General features: G+C 52.4%; 1 protein-coding gene across 1 annotated transcript in view; it reads right to left on the bottom strand.

Moving 5' to 3' along the window:
* fam32a (family with sequence similarity 32 member A) overlaps nt 1-19,666 on the bottom strand; it is a 33,468-nt gene extending 13,802 nt beyond the window's left edge. Inside the window, exons 1-3 of the mRNA XM_086004986.1 lie at nt 19,457-19,666; nt 16,254-16,410; nt 13,279-13,332 (exon numbers count right to left, since the gene is read on the bottom strand). Of these exons, the coding sequence (XP_085861112.1) occupies nt 13,279-13,332; nt 16,254-16,410; nt 19,457-19,527 (282 nt within the window). The 5' untranslated portion in view covers nt 19,528-19,666. The remainder of the gene's footprint in view (nt 1-13,278; nt 13,333-16,253; nt 16,411-19,456) is intronic.
* Nucleotides 19,667-25,289: the final 5,623 nt, after the last annotated feature.

Genomic DNA, 25,289 nt, shown 5'->3' with positions numbered 1-25,289 from the left:
GAATTAATCGCGCAGATAGAAATTAACAGGTTTGATCTAATAACCATAACGGAGACGTGGTTGCAAAGTGGCCAAGGTTGGGAACTAAATATTCCAGGATACTTAAATTTTAGAAGAGACAGGCAAAATGGAAAAGGAGGAGAGGTAGCTGGAACAGTGCCCATGGATTGGAGGGTAGCTAATGTTACCCCACTATTCAAAAAAGGTGGTAGAGAGAAAACGGGTAATTACAAACTGGTAAGCCTGACATCGGTAGTGGGGAAAATGCTAGAGTCCATTATAAAAGATGTAACAGCAGAGCACTTGGAAAACAGTGACGGGATCAGACAAAATCAACATGGATTTACAAAAGGTAAATCGTGTTTGACTAATCTACTGGAATTTTTTGAGGATGTAACAGGCAAACTAGATAAGGGAGAACCAGTGGATGTGGTGTATTTGGACTTTCAAAAGGCTTTCGATAAGGTCCCGCATAAGAGATTAGCGTGTAAAGTTAAGGCACATGGGATTGGGGGCAAGGTATTGACTTGGATTGAGAACTGGTTGGCAGACAGAAAGCAAAGAGTTGGAATAAACGGGTCTTTTTCCGAGTGGCAGGCAGTGACTAGTGGGGTACCGCAGGGATCGGTCCTTGGACCCCAGCTGTTCACAATATATATTAATGATGATCTAGACAAGGGAACTAGATGTAATATCTCCAAGTTTGCAGACGACACAAAGCTAGGTGAGCGAGTGTGCTGTGAGGAGGATGCCGAGAAACTCCAGGATGATTTGGGCAGGTTGGGCGATTGGGCAGAAGCAATATAACGTGGATAAATGCGAGGTTATCCACTTTGGTGGCAAAAACAGGAAGGCAGATTATTATCTGAATGGCAATAGATTGGGAGAAGGGGAAGTGCAACGAAACCTGGGTGTCCTTGTGCACCAGTCGCTGAAGGTAAGCATGCAGGTGCAGCAGGCGGTTAAGAAGGCAAATGGTATGTTGGCCTTCATAGCGAGAGGGTTCGAGTACAAGAACAAGGATGTCTTGCTGCAGTTGTACAGGGCCTTGGTGAGACCGCACCTTGAGTATTGTGTGCAGTTTTGGTCGCCTTATCTGAGGAAGAATGTTCTTGCCATGGAGGGAGTTCAGCGAAGATTCACCAGGCTGATACCTGGGATGGCAGGAATGACGTATGAGGAGAGATTGGGTCGATTGGGCTTATACTCGCTGGAGTTTAGAAGAATGAGAGGGGATCTCATTGAAACTTATAAAATCTGACAGGACTGGACAGACTAGATGCAGGAAGGATGTTCCCGATGGTTGGGGAGTCGAGAACCAGGGGTCACAGTCTAAGGATAAGGGACAAGCCATTTAGGACAGAAATTAGGAGGAATTTCTTCACCCACAGGTGAACCTGTGGAATTCTCTACCACAGAAGGCAGTAGAGGCCAATTCATTAAATATATTCAAGAAGGAGTTGGATATATTTCTTAAGGCTAAAGGGATCAAGGGATATGGGGAGAAAGCAGGGACAGGGTACTGAATTTGGATGATCAGCCATGATCGCATTGAATGGCGGAGCAGGCTCGAGGGGCCGAATGGCCTACTCCTGCTCCTATCTTCTATGTTTCTATATAGCCCTGATAATAAAGGATGGGATAAAGACAGTAGAGAGAAAGGATCTTAGCTCCGAAAATCAAGAAGTAGAATCAGTCTGGGTGGAGCTAAGAAACAGCAAAACATTGGTGGGAGTTGTTTATAGGCCGCCAAACAGTAGTTGTAATGTAGGGCAGAGTATAAATCAGGAAATTAGTGGTGCATGCAACAAGGGTAATACAGTAATCATGGGGGACTTTAATCTACATATAGACTGGGCAAACCAAATTTGCAGTAATAGTGTGGAGGATGAATTCATGGAATCTATGCAAGATAGTTTTCTAGATCAGTATCTTGAGGAACCAACTAGGGAACAGGCTATTTTAGATCTAGTATTGTGCAATGAGAAAGGGTTAATTAATAACCTTGTAGTAAAGGGGCCTTTAGGGAAGAGTGACCATAATGTGATAGAATTTTATATTGAGTTTGAAAGTGATTTAGTTAAATCCGAAACTAGGGTCTTCAATCTAAACAAAGCAAACTATGTAGGTATGAGGGGCGAGTTAGCCAAGGTAGGTTGGGAAACTACATTAAACGGTATGATGGTAGAGAAGCAATGGCTAGCATTTAAAGAATTAATACATAATTTACAACAAATATACATTCCTTTAAGGCATAAAAACCCCACAGGAAAAGTGGTCCAACTGTGAAATTATCCATTTTGGTAGGAAAAATAGAAAAGCAGAGTATTTTTTAAATGGTGAGAGATTGGGAAATGTTGGTGTTCAGAGGGACCTGGGTGTCCTTGTACACGAATCACTGAAAGTTAACATGCAGGTACAGCAAGGAATTAGGAAAGCAAATGGTATGTTGGCCTTTATTACAAGAGGATTTGAGTAGAAGAGTAAAGATGTCATACTGCAATTTTATAGGGCGCTGGTGAGACCACACCTGGAGCATTTTGTACTGTTTTGGTCTCCTTACCTAAGGAAGGATACACTTGCTATAGAGGGAGTGCAACAAAGGTTCACGAGATTGATTCCTAGGATGGCGGGACTGTCGTATGAGAAGAGATTGAGTAAACTAGGCACGGGTGAGTACGCATGGAGTACTCACCCGTAAGCCCAATGGAAGTGCCGGTTTCGTGCATGCACTGCACATGCGCGGGAAACCAGCACTTCCGTTCCCCTGAAAGGGGTTCAGAGGTGGAATGCGTGCGCAGGAGAGGCAGCGCGTGCGCATCGAACTTACGTTTTTTTTGCAGGTTTCTCCGGGAGGGTAAGTCTCCAGGAGTTACACTTTTAAAATGCAGGCGCAAGGCCTGCTTTTTACAAGGTAAGTGGTGAATTAATTAAAATTAAAACATTTTTTCCACAGGTTTATTATTTTTAAATACTTTAAAGAAAGGTAAGTTTATTTTTAGCCCTGTTAGAAAATGTAATTAACTTTTTCAAAAATTTAAATTATTGTTTAAAAGTTATTTCATGTAATTTACTGTTTATTTTAAAAAATTTATTTGAAGATTTAATGATGTTTTGGGGCTTATAGTATTTATAGGTTTGACAGGTCTTCCTGTCAAACTTATGAGTGAAGCATTCCCTGCTACCATTGGCTCGCAATGGCCCACGTGATCCCAGGGGACGCATCGAACTAACTGCGTCCCTGGGATACACAAGCACTGCGCGCCGGCAGTTGGAGGAGGCCCAGGATCGGAAGCCCACGCGGGCCCACAGCTCAACGGTCGGCGCGGTAGGCAAGTGCAGTTCGGGGGCTTGCACTCGCGGGAAGCCCCCGACCCGAATTTCTGGGCCATTAATGTTTCCCTTGGCTGGGGAGTCTAGAAGCAGGGGCACAGCCTCAGGATAAAGGGTAGGCCATTCAGGACTGAGATGAGAAGAAATTTCTTCACACAGGTGGTGAATCTTTGGAATTCTCTACCCCAGAGGGCTGTGGAGGCTCAGTCATTGGGTATATTCAAAACAGAAGTCGATAGATTTCTGACTAGTAAGGGCATCAAGGGATATGGCGATAGGGCCGGTGAATGGAATTGAAACAGAAGATCAGCCATGATCTCATTGAATGGCGGAGCAGGCATGAAGGGCCGAATGGCCTACTCCTGCTCCTATTTCTTATGTTATGTTCATTAGACTGGTCCCTGGGATGGGGGGATTGTCCTATGAGGAGAGATTGAGTAGACTAGGCCTATATTCTCTAGAGTTTAGAAGAATGAGCGGTGATCTCATTGAAACATACAAAATTCTTCCAGGGCTTGACAGGGTAGATGCAGGGATCTTACTGAATGGCAGAGCAGGCTCGAGGGGCTGAATGGCCTACTCCTGTTACTATGTTCCTCTCCAGCCAGGGGAAACAACCTCTCAGCATCTACTCTGTCAGTCCCCCTCAGAATATTATATGTTTCAATTAGATCACCTCTCATTCTTCTAAACTCCAGAGAGTACAGGCCCATTCTACTCAATCTCTCCTCATAGGACAGCCCTCTCATCCCAGGAATCAATCTAGTGAACCTTCATTGTGCCCCCTCTAAGGTAAGTATATCCTTCCTTAGGTAAGGAGACCAAAATTGTGTACAGTACTCCAGGTGTGGTCTCACCAAAGCCCTATATAATTGCAGCAAGACGTCCTTACTTTTAAACTCCAACCCCCTTGAAATAATGACTAACATACCATTTGCCTTCCTAATTTCTTGCAGTACCTGCATGTTAACCTTCTGTGATTCATGTACAAGGACACCCAGAACCTTCTGCATAGCAACATTTACTAGTCTCTCACTTTTTACCAAAGTGGATAATTTTACATTTCCCCACATTATACTTCATCTGCTACCTTCTTGCCCACTCACTTAACCTGTCTATGTCCCTTTGCAGCCTGTTTGCGTCCTCCTTACAGCTTACTTGGTCCCCTCATCGCAATCATTACTATAGATTGTGAATAGCTGAGGTCCCAGCACTGATCCTTGCAGCACTCCACTAGTTACAGCCTGCCACACCGAAAATAACCTGTATATTCCTACTCTCGGTTTTCTGTTAACCAATTCTCAATCCAAATCCCAGGAGCTCAAATCTTGTGTAACAACCTCTTGTGTGGCACCTTATCAAATGCCTTATGAAAAGTCTTTAATAATCTTAAAGACCTCTATCAGAACATCCCTCAGCCTTCTCCTTTCTAGGAAAAAGAGCCCCAGTCTGTTCAGCCTTTCCTGATAAGTAAATAATCTCCATTCTGGTATCATCCTTGTGAATCTTTTTTGCACCTTCTCCAATGTCTCTATATCCTTTTTAGAATACGGAGACCAGAACTGTGGACAGTCCTCCAACTGTGGTCTAACCAAGGTTCGATACGCTTAACAACATCTCTGCTTTTCAATTCTATCCCTCTAGAAATTAACCCCAGTGCTTGGTTTCCTTTTATTACAACAAAATGGCGCCTTTAACATAGTAAAACGTCCCAAGATGCTTAGGAGCGATTATCAAACAAAATTTGACCCCGAGCCACATAAGGAGATATTAGGGCAGATGACCAAAAGCTTGGTCAAAGAGGTAGCTTATAAGGAGCGTCTTAAAAGGATGAGAGAGGTGTAGAGGGGCAGAGAGGTTTAGAGAGGGAATTGCAGAGCTTAGGGCCTCTACAGCTGAAGGCACGGCCATCAATGGAGGGGCGTTTAAAATCAGGGATGCGCAAGAGGCCAGAATAGGAGCAGCGGAGATGTCTCGGAGGGTTGTAGGGCTGGAGGTTAGAGAGATGGGGAGGAGCGAGGCCATGGAGGGATTTGAAAACAAGGATGAGAACTTTAATACTGAGACGTTGCTCAACCAGGAGCCAATGTAGGTTAGCGAGCACAGGGATGATGGACGAACGGGACTTGGTGAGTTAGGATAGTTCAGTCAGACAGTTGTCAGGGAGAGGGATGGAGTCAGTGGCTAGGGAACAGAGTTTGTGGCAGGGACCAAAGACAATGGCTTCAGTCTTTCCAACATTTAGTTGGAGGAAATTTCTGCTCATCCAGTACTGGATGTCGGACAAGCAGTGCGACAAATCAGAGGCAGTGGAGGAGTCGAGAGAGGTGGTGATGAGGTAGAGCTGGGTGTCGTCAGCGTACATGTAGAAACTGATCCTGTGTTTTTGGATGATGTCGCCAGGGGGTAGCATGTAGCTGAGAAATAGGAAGGGGCCATGGATAGATCCTTGGGGGATTCCAGAGGTAACGATGCGGGAGCGCGAAGAGAAGCCATTGCAGGTGATTCTCTGGCTACGATTAGATAGATAAGAATAGAACCAGGCGAGTGCAGTCCCACCCAGCTGGACGGCAGTGGAGAGGCGGTGGAGGAGGATGGAGTGGTCAACTGTCGAAGGCTGCAGGTAGGTCAAGAAGGACGGGGAGGGATAGTTTACCACGGTCACCGTCACATAGCATGCCATTTGTGACTTTGATAAGAGTCGTTTTGGTACTGTAGCAGGGGCAGAAACCTGATTGGAAGAATTCAAACATGGAGTTCCAGGAAAGATAGCGATGAAATTGGGAGGTGACAGCATGTTGAAGGACTTGAGAGTGGGGTTCCGCATGGCTTAGTACTCGGTCTCTTGCTTTTTGTGGTATATATCAATGATTTAGATTTGAATGTAGGGGATATGATTACACATTAAATGGTAGGACACTGAGAAGTGCAGAGGATCAGAGGGACCTTGGAGTGCATATCCACAGATCCCTGAAGGTAGCACGACAGGTAGATAAAGTGGTTAAGAAGGCATATGGAATACTTGTATTCTATGCCTCGGCTAATAAAGGCAAGAGCAGGGAGGTTATACTTGAACTGTATGAAACACTAGTTAGGCCACAGCTAGTGTACTGCGTGCAGTTCTGGTCACCACATTACAGGAAAGATGTGATTGCACTAGAGAAGGTACAGAGAAGATTTACAAGGATGTTGCCAGGACTGGAGAATTTTAGCTATGTGGAAATATTGGATAGGCTGGGTTTGTTTTCTTTGGAACAGAGGAGGCTGAGGGGAGACCTTATTGAGGCGTATAAAATTATGCGGTGCCTAGAGAGAGTGGATAGGAAGGACCTATTTCCCTTAGCAGAGGGGTCAATAACCAGGGGGCACAGATTTAAAGTAATTGGTAGGAGGTTTAGAGGGGATTTGAGGGGAAATTTCTTCATCCAGAGGGTTGTGGGGGGTCTGGAACTCACTGCCTGCAAGGGTGGTAGAGGCAGAAACCCTAACCACATTTAAAAAGTGCTTGGATGTGCACTCAAAGTGCCGTAACCTACAGGGCTAACGGACCAAGAGCTGGAAAGTGGGATTAGGCTGGATAGCTCTTTGTCGGCCGGCATGGACATGATGGGCCGAAATAGCCTCCTTCTGTGCTATAAACTTCTATGATTTCTATGAGAGGAAAGGGAGGTTGGAGATGGGGCAGTAGCTTGCAAGGACAGAGGGATCAAGGGTTGATTTTTGAGGAGAGGGGTGATGACGGCAGATTTGAAGGGGAGGGGGATAGCACGCAAGGAAAGAGAACCGTTAACAATATCAGCTAACATGGGGGCTAGGAAGGGCAGTTTAGTAGGAATAGGGTCGAGAGAGCAGGAGGTGGGTCTCATGGACAAGGTGAGCTCGGAGAGGTCATGAGGGGAGATAGGAGAGAAACTAGAGAAAGATGTGAGTTCAGGGCTAGGGCAGGGGGAAACCTTAGAAGAGGTTTGGCCCGGTGGACTAGGGGAAGGGAGGGAAATGGCTGAGGCAGCTGATCAATTGGTCTCAATCTTAGTGACAAAAAATCCACGAGCTCCTCGTTCTTGTTGTTAAAGGTGAGGGTGGAGGAGGCAGGGGAGAGGGTTTAAGAAGACAGTCTGCAGTAGAGAAAAGAAGCCGGGGGTATCTTTGCATTCCAGGATGATCCTGGAGTAGTGAGCAGTTTTGGCCGAGGAGAACAGGACCCGATAGTGCTTTATGTGGTCCAGCCAGATCTGGCGGTGAATGGCTAAACCAGTTGTCCCCCATATATGTTCAAGTCTGTGTCCCTTGGGCTTAAGGGAGCGAAGGTGGGGGCTGTACCAGGATGAGAGAGAGTAATGGTTTTAATGGGACAAGGGCATCAAAGGTGGAGGTGAGAGTTTGGTTCAGCAGAAATGTCATGGCGAGTGGAGGGCCAAAATCTAGACAGTTGGGATTTTGAAAGTGCAGTTGTAAGTGAATTGGGAGAGAGTTTTTTCCAGGGGCAGGCACAGGAGTAGGGTTGGGGAGGGGGAAGGAGATGTGGGTGGAGAGCGATACAAGGAAGTGATCAGAGATGACCTTATCTGTGATTGACACGATAGGAGTAAGGCCACATGAGTTTGCAAGGTCGAGGGGGTGGCTGTGAATATGGGTAGGGGGGTTTATATGGAGGGAGAGATTAAGGGAGGATAGGAGGGCAGTGAACTCAAGAGGGGAGATGGCATGATGAGTTGAGATAGAGGTTGAAATCACCGAGGGTGTGAAGTCGCTCGGTGCAGAGGTTGAGGGAAAAAAGCAGTGACGATAACTCGGTGAGAAAATTGGCATGGTACTTGGGTAGATGGTAGAGAATGAGGATTTTAAATCAGAGGCGAGGGGGGTGGAACAGGGCAAGATGGTGCCAAAGCAGTAGGGGGACAGACCAAGGTGCGATTTGGTGATAACAGCCACATCGCCACTGCGGTGGTTTGGGCGGGGCAAGAGGCGGGTATAGCCAGGTGGCGAGGCTTCATTTAGGGGGATGGTGTCATCACCCCTCAGTCAGGTTTCCGTCAAGGTGACGATATCAATGCAATCATCCACAATAAGCTCATGGATGGCAAGGGCCTTGTTCACAAGTGAACGGACATTCTGGAGGGAGATACGGAGAGGAGCGGTGATAGCTGATCCACTAGCAGAGTCCACATGGTCAGCATTGGGCGGGGTGAGTGAGACGGGAAGGAGTTAGTAAAGATTAGACCCCAGCGAGTCTTTTTTTTTATTCGTTCATGGGATCTGGGCAGCGCTGGCAAGGCCAGCATTTATTGCCCATCCCTAATTGCCCTTGTGATGGTGGTGGTGAGCCGCCTTCTTGAACTGCTGCAGTCCGTGTGGTGAAGGTACTCCCACAGTGCTGTTAGAGAGGGAGTTCCAGGATTTTGACCCAGCGACGATGAAGGATCGGCAATATACTTCCAAGTCAGGATGGTGTGTGACTTGGAGGGGAACTTGGAGGTGGTAGTGTTCCCATGCGCCTGCTGCCCTTGTCCTTCTAGGTGGTAGAGATCACGGGTTTGGGAGGTGCTGTCGAAGGAGCCTTGGCGAGTTGCTGCAGTGCATCTTGTAGATGATACACACAGCAGCCACAGTACGCCGGTGGTGGAGGGAGTGAATGTTTAAGGTGGTGGATAGGGTGCCAATCAAGCGGGCTGCTTTGTCCTGAATGGTATCGAGTTTCTTGAGTGTTGTTGGCGCTGCACTCATCCAGGCAAGTGGAGAGTATTCCATCACACTCCTTACTTGTGCCTTGTAGATGGTGGAAAGGCTTTGGGGAGTCAGGAGGTGAGACACTTGCCGCAGAATACCTAGCCCCTGACCTGCTCTTGTTGCCACAGTATTTATGTGGCTGGTCCAGTTAAGTTTCTGGTCAATGGTGACCCCCAGGATGTTGATGGTGGGGGATTCGGCGATGGTAATGCTGTTGAATGTCAAGGGGCGGTGGTTAGACTCTCACTTGTTGGAGATAGTCATTGCCTGGCACTTGTGTAGCGCGAATGTTAACTGCCACTTATCAGCCCAAGTCTGAATGTCATCCAGGTCTTGTTGCATGCGGGCATGGACTGCTTCATTATCTGAGGAATTGCGAATGACACTGAACACTGTGCAGTCATCAGCGAACATCCCCATTTTTTACCTTATGATGGAGGGAAGGTCATTGATGAAGCAGCTGAAGATGTTTGAGCCTAGGACACTGCCCTGAGGAACTCCTGCAGCGATGTCCTGGCGCTGTGATGCTTGACCACCAACCACGACAACTATCTTCCTCTGTGCTCGGTAAGACTCCAGCCAGTGGATACTTCCCCACCCGCCCCCCCCCCCCCCGATTCCCATTGACTTCAGTTTTACTAGGGCTCCTTAATGCCACACTTGGTCAAATGCTGCCTTGATGTCAAGGGCAGTCACTCTCACCTCAATTGACCCTTCGGAGGATGCCAAGAGAGGTACAGAGGGAATCTGTAGGCTTATCTAAGAGGGAGTCAAGCCTGGCGTGATGGCAGGAAAGCAGGGAGGTCAAGGAGTGCTGAAGGGTTGGTTAGGGGTTTGGGAGGACAGAGCACCTGAGACAGGAGAAATGAAAGGAGGCATGACGAGAGGAGACTAGGAGGGATAAAGAGAAAAGAACAAAAAAGGGAGAAAAAAGTGGAAATAGAAGTGATGGCCTTATTAACCTGCACCGCTACTTTTAGTGATTTGTGTATCTGTACCCCTAGATCCCTTTGCCCCTCCACCCCATTTAGACTTATTATCCAAGCAGTATGTAGCCTTCTTAATGTTTTTACCAAAATGCCCCACTTCACACTTATCTATACTGAAGTTCATTTGCCAATTACAGGCCCATTCTCCAAGTTTTTTAATGTCTTCTTTATTTTGTCACAGTCCTCCTCTGCATTAACTACTCTCCCTATTTGTTGTCATCTGCAAATTTTGAATTTGTACTTCCAATTCCCGAGTCCAAATCGTTTATGTAAATTGTGAACAACAGTGGTCCCAGCATCAGTCCCACCATTTGCCAGTCTGAGTAGCTACCTTTAACCACTACACGCTGTTTTGTAGCCAGCGTACATCCATTCTGCTACTTGTCCACTGACTTCACATGTTCTGACCTGAGTCATGAGTTTACTATGCTGTACCTTATCAAAGGCTTTTAGGAAATCCAAATATATTATGTCTACTGCAATACCCTTATCTACACAGAGGATGCAATCACAACTGCTCTACACTCGGCACTGAATCACTTAGATGGTAAAGAGACCTACATCAGAATGCTGTTCATAGACTACAGCTCAGCATTCAACACTATCGTCCCCAACAAGCTGGCCACCAAACTCCAAACTCTTGGCCTGAACACTTCCCTCTGCAACTGGACCCTGGACTTCCTAACAAACAGACCCCAGTCTGTCAAATTAGGTAACCACACCTCCCCCCCCCCGACCCTGAACACGGGGGCCCCACAAGGATGTGTGCTGAGCCCCCTCCTCTACTCCCTCTTCACCCACGGCTGTGTGGCTGTTCATGGTTCCAACACCATCATCAAGTTTGCGGATGATACCACGGTAGTAGGCCAGACCACCAACAACGATGAGTCAGCCTACAGGGAGGAGGTCCAGCATCTCGTGAAGTGGTGCGCCGATAACAACCTGGCCCTTAACATCAAGAAAACCAAAGAAATCATTGTGGACTTCAGGAAGTCTAAAGGCGGAAGTCACACCCCCACCCACATCAATGGGGCTGTGGTGGAAAGGGTGGACAGCTTTAAGTTCCTCGGAGTCCACATCACGGAAGACCTCTCCTGGTCCCTCAATACCTCCTCTCTGGTGAAGAAGGCCCAGCAGCGCCTATATTTCCTAAGGAGGCTGAAGGGATGTAACCTGTCACCCCTGATCTTCTCTAACTTTTACCGCTGCACAATAGAGAGCATCCTGACGAACTGTATCACAGTATGGTATGGCAGCTGTAGCTACTATGACCAGAAACATAGAAGATAGGAGCAGGAGTAGGCCATTCGGCCCTTCGAGCCTGCTCCGCCATTCAACGAGATCATGGCTGATCATCCAAACCCTAGCACCCGGTCCCTACACCGACAGCCATCCCACCCAAGCCCTATCCCCGTAACCCCGCGTATTTAATCCCCCCCTAACACTAAGGGTCAATTTTTTTATCATGGCCAATCAACCTAACCCGCACATCTTTGGACTGTGGGAGGAAACCGGAGCACCCGGAGAAAACCCACGCAAACACGGGGAGAATGTGCAGCGGGTAGTCAAAACTGCCCAACGCATTACCGGCACCCGGCTACCGACCATACAGCACATATACCAGAAACGCTGTTTACGGAGGTCACGGTCCATCATCAAAGACCCTACCCACCCCAGCCACAGTCTGTTCGCCCTCCTGCCATCTGGGAGACGCTACAGATGCATTCGCACCCGTACGACCAGATTTAGGAACAGCTTCTTTCCCAGGGCTGTCATCCTACTGAACTCCACAAATAAACTCTAAAGCCTGCACATCTGCCAATGCACTTTATTATGGTTATGTTTATGTTAATGTATTACAAGCCAAATGTATGTTGAATGTTTAAATGTCTTAATCTAAATGTACACTCTCGGGAGCCGCAAGCCTACATTTCGTTGTACTGCACTTGTGCACTAACAATGACAATAAAAGTTGATTTGATTTTGATTTGATTACTTCTTGAAAGAATTCAATAAGGTTGGTCAAGCATGACCTTCCCTTTTGGAATCCGTGCTGACTACTCTTTATTATATTTTCGGTTTCTAGATGTTTTACTATTACATTTTTGAGTAAAGATTCCATTATCTTTCCTACCACCAATGTTAAGTTAATTGGTCTATAGTTTCCTGGATTTGTTCTATCTCTCTTTTTAAATATAGGAATCACATTAGCTGTCCTTTGGCACTATTAAGTTTTCTAATGAATTATTACATATATGTGTGTAATCGTGCCTCTGCTATCTCTTCCCTAACTTCTTTTAATATGCATGGGTGCAATCCATCCAGACCAGGGGTTTTATCCTCTAAGTTTGATTAGTTTATCAATTATCTCTCTCCTTTCTATCTTAAATGTTGTTATATCTTTTTTGACCTCCTCCACTAATGTTATGTCCTCCCTGTTAATCTCCCTGGTAAATACAGAGACAAAGTAATTAATTAACAGTTCTGCCATTTTACTGTCATTACCTGTGAGTTTATCGTGTGCATATCCCTATCCTGATTTTCCATTTGTTATTTATGTATCTGTAGAATATTTTACTATTTCTTTTTGTATTCCTTGATAATTTAATTTCATAGTTCCTCTTTGCCTTCCTATTTGGTTTTTTAAAACTTATTTTCTAACCGTTTCACATTCCTTTATAGTCATCCCCTCTATTGTCTATGTAGTGTAGGCCTTTCCCTTTAGTTTCAATTTTGACCTTTTCTCTTTTCTCATCCCTGGGGGTGTCATGGATCACTGGCTAGTTTGCTCTTGTTTTTTAGTGAAATATATTTCTCCTGAACTCTATTGATCACCGTTTTAAATATTTCCTACTGCTGCTCTCTTTGTCATTTTTTTCCCAGTTTAATTTCCCTATTTCCATTCTCATCCCCTCAAAATCAGCCTTTTCCCCCAATCTATTACTTTTGTCTTTGTCTTACTTATGTCTCTCTCAATTATTATTTTAAACCTTATTATACTGTGACCACGATTGCCTGGATGTTCCCCTCAGCTTACTTCTCTTATCTGCTCTGGATCATTTCCCATTACTAGATCTAGCAATGATTCCTCTCTTGCTGGAGATGCTTAGACACAACAAATCTTGACTGCTTGCAAGGTTTCTGCAAAAGCTTCAAGTCATAAAGAACTTCAGAATTTTAAATGTCAATAAGGTATCTGCATTTAAGCCACAGAAAATTAGCATCTTACCTCCACGCTCTGTTTGTGAGTTTTTGACGCCTTCTTCAGGATCCTTTCAATTTGCTGCAAGAAGTGAAAAAGCAGGAAGAGAGTGAGAAGGACTGGAGCCACGATCACTACGAAACTGAGTGGAGGAGCAAGGAGGCAGACAGCTGCAGCTCTGACTCACGGACCGCATTAAAAAAGGACCAGAAAAAGGGGAGAGGGAGGGAAATACACATGAAGTCGAGAGCAAAAGACAGTTACATGGCAGGTGTGATTTTAGCATTTCTCACATTATCACTTCTGCTATTTAACCTTTTCCTGTTCTCTACTTAAGCATTTTACGTGTCCATGCGCGCGAGGGACTTTCCCTTTCCCCCTTTGCCTTGCTCTGTTCCTTTTTAAACATTGTTGATCTGTAATTTCTTCCCGTTCTGACCAAAGGTCCACACCTGAAACGTGAACTCTGTTTCTCTCGCCACAGATGCTGGCTGGCCCGCTGAGCATTTCCACCATTCACTGGTTTTGTTTCACGTTTCCAGCATCTGCAGAATTTTGCTCTTGTTTTTTTTAAACATACGTGGGCCTGAATCAATCGATACAGTAAACTCGAGGAACAGCACCTCATCTTCCGATTAGGCACTCTGCAGCCTTCCGGACTCAATATCGAGTTCAACAATTTCAGATCATAACCTCGGCCCCTATTACATTTTTTCTTGTAATTTTTCCACTCCTTTTCCGCCCCCCCTTTTCCTTTTGTTTCTCTCTCACACCTGACAGCTATCTCTTGCCCTGCCAGTACACTGTACACCTAATCTCAGCCTATTACCATCTCGTCTAGCTTCGAATACCTTTTATTGTCTCTTTTACTTCTTTTGTTTCTTTCACTTCTTTTGTCCGATCGCAGCCCTGCCTTCGATCTATTTTCTTTTCTTTCCAGTTTTGAAGAAGGGTTCAACCCGAAACGTCAACTCAAATTTCTCTCCACGGATGTTGCCTGACCTGCTGAGTTTTTCCAACATTTTCTGTTGTTATTTTGGAATTCCAACATCTGCAGTATTTTGCTATCATACAGAATCACAGCCTGCTTTTAAGGCGGAATGTTAAAGGATTTACAATTAGTGAGACAACTGGAGCCACTCTTTGGGGAACGCAGGCTGACAGGAGGCTGTATGACCTGGAAGGTGGGAGAAGAGTGGAGAATTGGACCCCTAAATATACACGCAAAATGGAACTGCATGGAACAAAAGCAGAATACCGCGGATGCTGGAAATTTGAAATAAAATCAGAAAATGTTGGAAATACTCAGCAGTCAGGCAGCATCTGTGGAGAGAGAAACAGAGTTAGCGTTTCAGATCAACGACCTTTCATGGAACTGTATTGATGTGGGTTGTTGCCCTTAATGTGGTTTGGAGTGTTAAAGTAATTACACCTCTGAAGAACTGTGCTATCTCAAAGCGCTTCGAGTCCGGGGTCCCTGAGTGATGCTAAACAAACCAATACTATGTTGTCTATGGTTCACCCACACTTTAGTAAAGTACCAGTAACTCTAGATTCAGCAAGGTCTCCAGTCCAAGCAAACACGGCCGGAGGAGCACCAGGCTGATCAGGGTCTTGGAGATCTGCTGTCATTAGCAGTGTTCAGTTCAATGTGCTGCTGTTACAGAAATACACTCGTGTGCTCCTTTAGTGGAGACTAGTGCGGTCTAATCTAACGGACTGCATACCTCCAAGATCAGAAACATGCTCGGTACCAGGTTCGGTAAAAGCTTGGGCCTTTCATTCCCTCTCAGATTATACCTGGGCAAATAACAGTTCAAAGCAGTCTCCTGGGTACCTGGCCCTCTGTACTAAACACTCACTTAAGCAACTTCAAACCGTAACTAGATTGCTCGCTTTCTTAGGGTGGGGAGAACAAAGTGGCAGGTGATGTGGGGGGGCGTGTAATAGCAATGTTCCCCCTAATTTTTTTCCAGGGGGTGTCCGCAGCCCCTTTTAGGGGCTGTGCAGCCCATTCAGTTTTGCGCATACACAAAATTTAACATGGGAAAAGCTGGACCTGGGCTGTGCAGCTTAGAGGGAACGTTGGTGCAGAGATCCGTGGGCATGTTGGGAAGAGGCTGGTTGGCCTTGTGGGTGTGGTCCCTTTATCAGAACATGGTTTTGGCCAGGGTGGTCCACCCCTGTGCTTCCAGCACGGGGGGGGGGGGGGGGGTGGCTAAATGGGCTTCCGGCCTGAGGGGGGGGGGGGGGCACACCTGGGCTTCCGGCCCGAGGGAGGAGGGGGGCGCACCTGGGCCTCTGGCCCGAGGTGGGGGGGGGGGGGGAGGGGGGTGCACCTGGGCCTCTGGCCTGAGGTTGGGGGGGGGGGGGGGGGCGCATCTGGGCTTCCGGCCCAAGGGGGGGGGGGGCGCAGCGCACCTGGGCTTCCGGCCCGAGGGGGGGTGGGGGGGGTGGCACCTGGGCTTCCGGCCCGAGGGGGTTGGGGGTCGCACCTGGGCTTCCGGCCCGAGGGGGGGGTGGGGGGGGTCGCACCTGGGCTTCCGGCCCGAGGGAGGAGGGGGGGGGGGGAGGGGGGTGCACCTGGGCTTCCGGCCTGTCTTTCTGACAAGCTTGCTAGCTGCTTCCAGCATTTTCTGGTCTTTTTTTCAGATTGCATCTGTTTGCAGATTGTACCCTCTGCCCTCCCATTTCCCTTCCTGTGACAGTCCACTGCACCAGCTGAGCAGTTACCCTTCCCTTTATTCATTCGTGCCTTTTCTTTCCGTCGGGAGTTGGCTACAGACAGTTTACAATTTGTACCTATTTCTGTGCATTCTACCCAAAGTCTCCCCTCCTCTCCCCCACTGTGTTTCATTCAGTTCAAGATCTTCTATAGTCTCCAGTCTGATGAAGGGCCAACACACAAAACATTAGTCTTTACAGATATGGACTGACCAGCTGTGGATCTCCAGCACTCGCAGGTTTATTCTCTTTTTATTCGTTAAGATGTAACAACTCACCCGCTTCTCCTGCATCTTGTCAAACGCCTTCTGTGCTGGAGTTCTTTTGTCTACGATCTCTCTCTTATGCTCTCCCGAATCCTCCGCCTCCTCTTGCTGCTGCTGATATGAGGTGATCTGTCCCAGTATTTTCTTGCTTTCCTTACTCTTTTTCTTCCTTTTTTTAAATAAAAGAAATGCACAAAAGAGATCAGTTATATTATTTGTTATTGAAATCTGACAGTGAGGGAAGCTACATGCACAGATCAGAGGAAAGAGGGGATTACAATGGGAGAGGCCGAGAGGGAGGAAGGGTGAGTGAGAGGGAGTGAGAGGGAAGGGGTGTGGGGGGGCAGCGCTCCCTCAGTATTGCCCCTCCAACAGTGCAGCGCTCCCTCAGTACTTCCCCTCCAGCAGTGCAGCTCTCCATCAGTACCGCCCCTCCAACAGTACAGCACTCCCTCAGTACTGACCCTCCGACAGTGCAACACTCCCTCAGTACAACACTCCGACAGTCATAGAGTTACAGCACAGAAAGAGGCCCATCGGCCCATTGTGTCCGCGCCGGCCATCAAGCCCTGTCTATTCTAGTCCCATTTTCCAGTACTTGGTCCGTAGCCTTGTATGCTATGGCGTTTCAAGTGCTCATCTAAATGCTTCTTGAATGTTGTGAGGGTTCCTGCCTCTACCACCCTTTCAGGCAGTGAGTTCCACATTCCAACCACCCTCTGGGTGAAAAAGTTTTTCATCAAATCCCCACTAAACCTCCTGCCCCTTACCTTGAAACTATGCCCCCTAGTTGTTGACCCCTCTACTAAGGGGAAAAGTTCCTTTCTATCTACCCTATCTATGTCCCTCATAATTTTGTACACCTCAATCAGGTCCCCCCTCAGCCTTCACTGCTCTAAGGAAAACAACCCCAGCCTGTCGAGTCTCTCTTCATAGCTGAAGCGTTCCAGCCCAGCTAACATCCTGGTGAATCTCCTCTGCACCCTCTCCAATGCAATCACATCCTTCCTATAGTGTGGCGACCAGAACTGCACACAGTATTCCAGCTGTGGCCTAACTAGCATTTTGTGCAGCTCCATCATAACCTCCCTGCTCTTATATTCTGTGCCTCGGCTAATGAAGGCAAGTATTCCATATGCCTTTTTAACCACCTTATCGACCTGTCCTGCTGCCTTCAGGGATCTATGTACATGCACACCAAGGTCCCTCTGATCCTCTGTCCTTCCTAGGGTCCTACCATTCATTGTGTATTTCCTTGCCTTGATAGTCCTCCCAAAATGCATCACCTCACACTTTTCAGGGTTAAATTCCATTTGCCACTGTTCTGCCTATCTAACCAACCCATCTATATTGTCCTGCAGCCTGAGGCTTCCCTCCTCACTATTTACCACTCCACCAATTTTCGTGTCATCTGCAAACTTACTGATCATACCTCCTTACATTCATATCTAAATCATTAATGTACACTACAAACAGCAAAGGACCCAGCACCGATCCCTGTGGTACACCACTGGACACAGGCTTCCAGTCACAAAAACAACCTTCAACCATCACCCTCTGCCTCCTGCCACTAAGCCAATTTTGGATCCAATGTGCCAAATTGCCCTGGATCCCATGGGCTCTTACCTTCCTGACCAGTCTCCCATGTGGGACTTTGTCAAAAGCCTTACTGAAGTCCATGTAGACTACATCAACTGCACTACCCTCATCCACACACCTAGTCACCCCCTCGAAAAATTCAATCAAATTGGTTAGACATGATCTCCCCCTGACAAAGCCATGCTGACTATCTTTGATTAATCCTTGCCTCTCCAAGTGGAGACTAATTCTGTCCCTCAGAATTTTTTCCAATAATTTCCCTACCATTGATGTTAGGCTCACTGGCCTGTAATTCCCTGGTTTATCCCTACTACCCTTCTTGAATAATGGTACTACATTAGCTGTCCTCCAGTCCTCTGGCACCTCCCCTGTGGCCAGAGAGGTTCTGAAAATTTGTGTCAGAGCCCCTGCAATCTCCTCCCTTGCCTCACACAGCAGCCTGGGATATATCTCGTCTGGGCCTGGTGATTTATCCACTTTTAAGCCCGCTAAAACCGCTCGTACCACCTCCCTCTCAATACTAATTTGTTCAAGTATATCACAATCCCCCTGCCTAATTTCTATGCCTACATCGTCCTTCTCCATTGTGAACACAGAGGCAAAATATTCATTTAAAACCTCACTACATCTTCCGGCTCTACACACAGATTGCCACAGTGGTCTCTAATGGGCCCTACTCTTTCCCTGGTTATCCTCTTGCCCTTAACATACTTACAAAACACCATGGGATTTTCCTTTATTTTGCCTGCCAGTGTTTTTTCATGCCCCCTCTTTGCTCTTCTCATTTCTTTTTTAAGTGCCCCCCTGCACTTTCTATACTCCTCTCGTGCAGCTCTCCTTCAGTACCATCCCTCCAACACTGAAGCGCTCCCTCAGTACTGCCCCTCCGACAGTGCGGCATTCTCTCAGTACTGAACCTCCGACAGTGCGGCGCTCCCTCAGTACTGACCCTCCGACAGTGCGGCATTCTCTCAGTACTGAACCTCCGACAGTGCGGCATTCTCTCAGTACTGAACCTCCGACAGTGTGGCGCTCCCTCAGTACTGACCCTCCGACAGTGCGGCGCTCCCTCAGTACTGAACCTCCGACAGTGCGGCGCTCCCTCAGTACCGACCCTCCAACAGTGCGGCACTCTCTCAGTACCGAACCTCCGACAGTGCGGCGCTCCCTCAGTACCGACCCTCCGACAGTGCGGCGCTCCCTCAGTACCGACCCTCCGACAGTGCGGCGCTCCCTCAGTACCGACCCTCCGACAGTGCGGCGCTCCCTCAGTACCGACCCTCCGACAGTGCGGCGCTCCCTCAGTACCGTCCCTCCGACAGTGCGGCGCTCCCTCAGTACTGTCCCTCCGACAGTGCGGGCCTGGTTTCTAGGCTCGAGTCTGTGGAGCGGGTTTGAACCCAGAAGCTCCTCACTCAGAGGCCGGGGCTCCGGCACCGCCTCATCGGGAAACACCGCCTCTGCCGGCGTCACTCTCAGCCCCAGCCCGGGGTCGGACTCTGCCCAGGCTCAGCCACGGCACAAGCCTCAGGCCCAGCCCCCGGCCTCCCACAGGCCGGGCTCGGGGCCGCCCGCCGTTCCCCGGGCCTCACCTCTCCCCAACTCCAGATTCTTACTTCTTGACGCCGAGCTCGGACACTCCTTTCAGCCGCAGAGAGCCGCGCTGCACCGCCCCGTACTCGGCCATCTTGCCGCGGTCTGAGAGAGAGCGAGGGAGACTGGGGAGGGAGAGAGAGCGAGGGAGAGAGAGCGAGGGAGACTGGGGAGGGAGAGCGAACGAGGGAGAGCGAACGGGGGAGGGAGAGAGAGAGAGAGAGAGCGAGGGGAGAGAGAGAGCGAGGGGAGAGAGAGCGGAGGGAGGGAGAGAGAGCGAGGGGAGGGAGGGAGAGAGAGCGAGGGGAGGGAGGGAGAGAGAGCGAGGGGAGGGAGGGAGAGAGAGCGAGGGGAGGGAGAGAGAGCGAGAGAGAGCGAGGGGAGGGAGAGAGAGCGAGGGGAGGGAGAGAGAGCGAGAGAGAGCGAGGGGAGAGAGAGCGAGGGGAGAGAGAGAGAGCGAGGGAGGGGGGAGAGAGAGCGAGGGGAGGGAGGGAGAGAGAGCGAGGGGAGGGAGGGAGAGAGAGCGAGGGGAGGGAGGGAGAGAGAGCGAGGGGAGGGAGAGAGAGCGAGAGAGAGCGAGGGGAGAGAGAGCGAGGGGAGAGAGAGAGAGCGAGGGAGGGGAGAGAGAGAGCGAGGGAGGGGAGGGAGAGAGCGAGGGAGGGGAGGGAGAGAGCGAGGGAGGGGAGAGAGAGAGCGAGGGGAGAGAGAGCGAGGGGAGGGAGGGAGGGAGAGAGAGCGAGGGGAGGGAGGGAGAGCGAGGGGAGGGAGGGAGGGAGAGCGAGGGGAGGGAGGGAGGGAGAGAGAGCGAGGGGAGGGAGAGAGAGCGAGGGGAGGGAGAGAGAGCGAGGGGAGGGAGGGAGAGAGAGAGAGAGAGCGAGGGGAGAGAGAGAGAGAGCGAGGGGAGAGAGAGAGAGAGAGCGAGGGGAGAGAGAGAGAGCGAGGGAGGGGAGGGAGAGAGCGAGGGAGGGGAGGGAGAGAGCGAGGGGGAGGGAGGGAGGGGAGGGAGAGAGAGCGAGGGGAGGGAGGGAGGGAGGAGCGAGGGGAGGGAGGGAGGGAGGAGAGAGAGCGAGGGGAGGGAGAGAGAGCGAGGGGAGGGAGAGAGAGCGAGGGGAGGGAGGGAGGGAGAGAGAGAGAGAGAGCGAGGGGAGAGAGAGAGAGAGCGAGGGGAGAGAGAGAGAGAGAGCGGAGGGAGGAGAGAGAGAGAGCGAGGGAGGGGAGGGAGAGAGCGAGGGAGGGGAGGGAGAGAGCGAGGGAGGGGAGGGAGAGAGAGAGCGAGGGAGGGGAGAGAGAGAGCGAGGGAGGGGAGGGAGAGAGAGAGCGAGGGAGGGGAGGGAGAGAGAGAGCGAGGGAGGGGAGGGAGAGAGAGAGCGAGGGAGGGGGAGGGAGAGAGAGAGCGAGGGAGGGGAGGGAGAGAGAGAGCGAGGGAGGGGAGGGAGAGAGAGAGCGAGGGAGGGGAGAGAGAGAGCGAGGGAGGGAGAGAGAGAGAGCGAGGGAGGGGTGAGAGAGAGCGAGGGAGGGGAGGGAGAGAAAGAGCGAGGGGAGGGAAGAGAGAGCGAGGGAGGGGGAGGGAGAGAAAGAGCGAGGGGAGGGAAGGGAGAGAGAGCGAGGGGAGGGAAGGGAGAGAGAGCGAGGGGAGGGAGGGAAGGGAGAGAGAGAGCGAGGGGAGGGAGGGAGAGAGAGAGCGAGGGGAGGGAGGGAGAGAGAGCGAGGGGAGGGAGGGAGAGAGCGAGGGGAGGGAGAGAGAGAGAGAGCGCGAGGGGAGGGAGAGAGAGAGCGAGGGGAGGGAGGGAGAGAGCGAGAGCGAGGGGAGGGAGGGAGAGAGAGAGCGAGGGGAGGGAGGCAGAGAGAGAGCGAGGGGAGGGAGGGAGAGAGAGAGCGAGGGGAGGGAGGGAGAGAGAGAGAGCGAGGGGAGGGAGGGAGAGAGAGAGCGAGGGGAGGGAGGGAGAGAGCGAGGGGAGGGAGGGAGAGAGAGCGAGAGGGGAGAGAGAGAGCGAGGGAGGGAGGGAGAGAGAGAGCGAGGGGGAGGGAGAGAGAGCGAGGGGAGGGAGGGAGAGCGAGGGAGGGGAGAGAGAGAGAGCGAGAGGGAGGGGAGAGAGAGCGAGGGAGGGGGAGAGAGAGCGAGGGAGGGGAGAGAGAGCGAGGGAGGAGGGGAGATAGAGAGAGAGCGAGGGAGGGGAGAGAGAGAGAGCGAGGGAGGGGAGGGAGAGCGAGCGAGGGAGAGAGAGCGAGGGAGGGGAGGGAGAGAGAGCGAGGGAGGGGAGAGAGAGCGAGGGAGGGGAGGAGAGAGAGAGCGAGGGAGAGCGAGGGGAGAGAGAGCGAGGGAGAGCGAGGGGAGGAGAGAGAGAGCGAGGGGAGGGAGAGAGAGAGAGAGAGAGAGAGCTGGGGGGGTGGGGAGAGAGAGCGAGGGAGGGGGAGAGGAGAGAGCGAGGGAGGGGGGAGAGAGAGTGAGGGGGGGAGGAGAGAGCAAGGGAGGGGGAGAGAGAGCGAGGGAGGGGGAGAGGAGAGAGAGAGCGAGGGAGCGAGGGAGGGGGAGAGAGAGAGCGAGGGAGGGGGAGAGAGAGCGAGGGGGGGGAGAGAGAGAGCGAGGGAGGGGGAGAGAGCGAGATGGAGGGGGGGAGAGAGCAAGGGAGGGGGGAGGGAGAGAGAGCGAGGGAGGGGGGAGGGAGAGAGAGCGAGGGAGGGGGAGGGAGAGAGAGCGAGGGAGGGGGGAGGGAGAGAGAGCGAGGGAGGGGGACGGGAGAGAGAGCGAGGGAGGGGGGAGAGGAGAGAGATGCGAGGGAGGGGGGAGGGAGAGAGAGAGCGAGGGAGGGGGAGGGAGAGCGTGAGTGAGGGAGGGGGAGGAAGAGAGAGCGAGGGCAGGGGGAGGGAGAGAGAGAGCGAGGGAGGGGGAGGTAGAGAGAGCGAGGGAGGGGGAGGAGAGAGAGAGCTGAGGAGGGAGGGGAGGGAGGGAGAGAGCGAGGGAGGGGGAGGGAGAGAGAGAGTGAGGGAGGGGGAGAGAGAGAGTGGGGAGGGGGACAGAGAGAGCGATGGAGGGAGAGGAAGAGAGAGCGAGGGAGGAGGGGGAGAGAGAGCGAGGGAGGGGGAGGAGAGAGAGCGAGGGAGGGGCGAGAGAGAGCGAGGGAGGGGGAGGAGAGAGAGCGAGGGGAGGGGGAGGGAGAGAGAGCGAGGGAGGGGGAGGGAGAGAGAGCGAGGGAGGGGGAGGCGAGAGGAGAGAGAGGAGGGGAGAGGAGAGCGAGGGAGGGGGAGAGAGAGCGAGGGAGGGGGAAGAGAGAGCGAGGGAGGGGGGGAGAGAGAGCGAGGGTGGGGAGAGAGCGAGGAGGGGGGAGAGAGAGCTAGGGAGGGGGAGGTGAGAGAGCGAGGGAGGGGGGGAGAGAGCGAGGAGAGAGGCGAGGGAGGGGGGAGAGGAGAGCGAGAGGGAGGGGGGAGGGAGAGAGACGACGGAGGGGAGAGAGAGCGAGGGAGGGGGGGCGAGAGAGCGAGGGGGGAGAGAGAGCTAGGGAGGGGGGTGAGAGAGCGAGGGAGGGGGGAGGAGGAGAGAGCGAGGGAGGGAGGGGGAGAGAGAGAGCGAAGGGAGGGGGGAGAGAGAGCGATGGAGGGGGGAGAGAGAGCGAAGGAGAGGGGAGAGAGAGCGAGGGAGGGGGGAGAGAGAGCGAGGGAGGGGGATAGAGAGAGCAAGGGAGGGGGAGAGAGAGGCAGAGGAGGGGGAGAGAGAGAGCGAGGGAGGGGGAGAGAGAGAGAGCGAGGGAGGGAGAGCGAGAGGAGAGCGAGGAGGAGGGGGAGAGAGAGAGCGAGGGAGGGGGGAGAGAGAGAGCGAGGGAGGAGGGAGAGAGAGAGCGAGGGAGGGGGAGAGAGCGAATGAGGGGGGAGAGAGAGCGAGGGAGGGGGAGGGAGAGAGAGCGAGGGAGGGGGGTGAGCGAGCGAGAGGAGGGGGAGGGAGGGAGAGCGAGGGAGGGGGGTAAGGAGAGAGAGAGCGAGGGAGGGAGAAGGAGAGAGAGCGAGGGAGGCGGGGAGGGAAGAGAGAGCGAGGGAGGGAGAGATAGCGAGGGAGGGGGGAGGGAGAGAGCGAGGGAGGGGGGTAGGGAGAGAGAGCGAGGAGAGGGGGAGGGAGAGAGAGCGAGGGAGGGAGGAGGGAGAGAGAGCGAGGGAGGGGGAGGGAGCGGAGAGCGAGGGGGGAGAGAGAGAGGAGGGGGAGAGAGCGAGCAAGGGAGGGAGAGAGAGGCAAGGGAGGGAGAGAGCGAGGGAGGGAGAGAGAGCGAGGGAGGGGAGGGAGAGAGAGCGAGGAGGGAGGGAGGAGAGAGAGAGCGAGGGAGGGGAGGGAGAGAGCGCGAGGGGGAGGAAGGGGGGAGGGAGTGAGCGAGCGAGGGAGGGAGGTGTGAGGGAGAGAGCGAGGGAGGGAGAGAGCGAGGGAGGGGGTGGGAGGGAGAGAGCGAGGGAGGGGGTGGGAGGGATAGAGCGAGGGAGGGGGAGCGAGGGAGGGGGAGCGAGAGCGAGGGAGAGAGAGGGAGGGGAGGGAGAGAGCGAGGGAGGGGGAGGGAGAGAGAGCGAGGGAGGGGGAGGGAGAGAGCGAGGGAGGGGGAGGTAGAGAGCGAGGGAGGGGAGGGAGAGAGCGAGGGAGGGGGGAGGGAGAGAGTGAGGGAGGGGGAGGGAGGAGAGAGCGAGGGAGGGGGAGGGAGAGAGAGCGAGGGAGGGGGAGGGAGAGGCAGCGAGGGAGGGGGAGGGAGAGGGAACGAGGGGGAGGGGGAGCGAGGGAGGGAGGGAGCGAGGGAGAGGGAGGGAGAGAGCGAGGGAGGGGGAGAGAGCGAGGGAGGGGGAGGGAGGGAGAGAGAGAGCGAGGGAGGGGGAGGGAGGAGGAGAGAGAGAGCGAGGGAGGGAGGGAGAGAGAGAGCGAGTGAGGGGGAGGAGAGAGAGAGCGAGGGAGGGGAAGGGAGAGAGAGCGAGGGGGGGAGGTAGAGAGAGCGAGGGGGAGGGAGAGAGCGAGGGGAGGGGAGAGAGCGAGGGAGGGGAGGGAGAGAGTGAGTGAGGTGGAGGTAGAGAGAGCGAGGGAGCGGAGGGAGAGAGCGAGGGACTGTAAGGGAGGGAGAGAGGGAGGGGAGGGAGAGAGAGCGAGGGAGGGGGAGGGAGAGAGAGCGAGGGAGGGGGAGCGAGGGAGGGGGAGGGAGAGAGCGAGGGAGGGGGAGGGAGAGAGCGAGGGAGAGAGGAGCGAGGGAGAGCGAGAGAGAGGGAGGGGGCGGGTGAGAGAGAGCGAGGGAGGGGGAAGGAGAGAGAGCGAGGGAGGGTGAGGGAGAGAGAGAACGAGGGAGGGGGAGGAGAGAATGAGGGGGGGAGGAAGAGAGCGAGGGAGGGGGAGGAAGAGAGAGCGAGGGGGAGGAAGAGAGAGCGAGGGGGGGTGAGAGAGCGAGGGAGGGGGAGAGAGAGCGAGGGAGGGGGGAGGGAGAGGAGAGGCGAGGGGAGGGGGAGGGGGAGAGAGCGAGGGAGGGGGAGGGAGAGAGATCGAGGGAGGGGGGATGGAGAGAGCGAGGGAGGGGGATGGAGAGAGCGAGGGAGGGGCGTGGGAGAGAGAGAGCGAGGGAGGGGGAGGGAGAGAGCAAGGGAGCGGGAGGGAGAGCAAGGGAGGGGGAGAGAGAGCGAGGGAGGGGGGGAGAGAGAGCAAGGGAGGGGGGGAGAGAGAGCGAGGGAGGGGGGGTGAGAGAGCGAGGGAGGGGGGTGAGAGAGCGAGGGAGGGGGGGAGAGAGAGCGAGGGAGGGGGGAGAGAGAGCTGAGGGAAGGGGGAGAGAGCGAGGGAGGGGGCGAGGAGAGAGCAAGTGGGAGTGAGAGAGAGCGAGGGAGGGGGGGAGAAAGAGGGAGGGAGGGGGAGAG

The sequence above is a fragment of the Somniosus microcephalus genome, chromosome 13, assembly GCF_052327205.1.
Source record: "Somniosus microcephalus isolate GS21.2 chromosome 13, FLI_Smic_1.0, whole genome shotgun sequence".
NCBI lineage: Eukaryota > Metazoa > Chordata > Chondrichthyes > Squaliformes > Somniosidae > Somniosus > Somniosus microcephalus.
The sequence above is the reverse complement of the archived record's forward strand: the minus strand, read 5'-3'. Positions and strand labels throughout refer to the sequence as shown.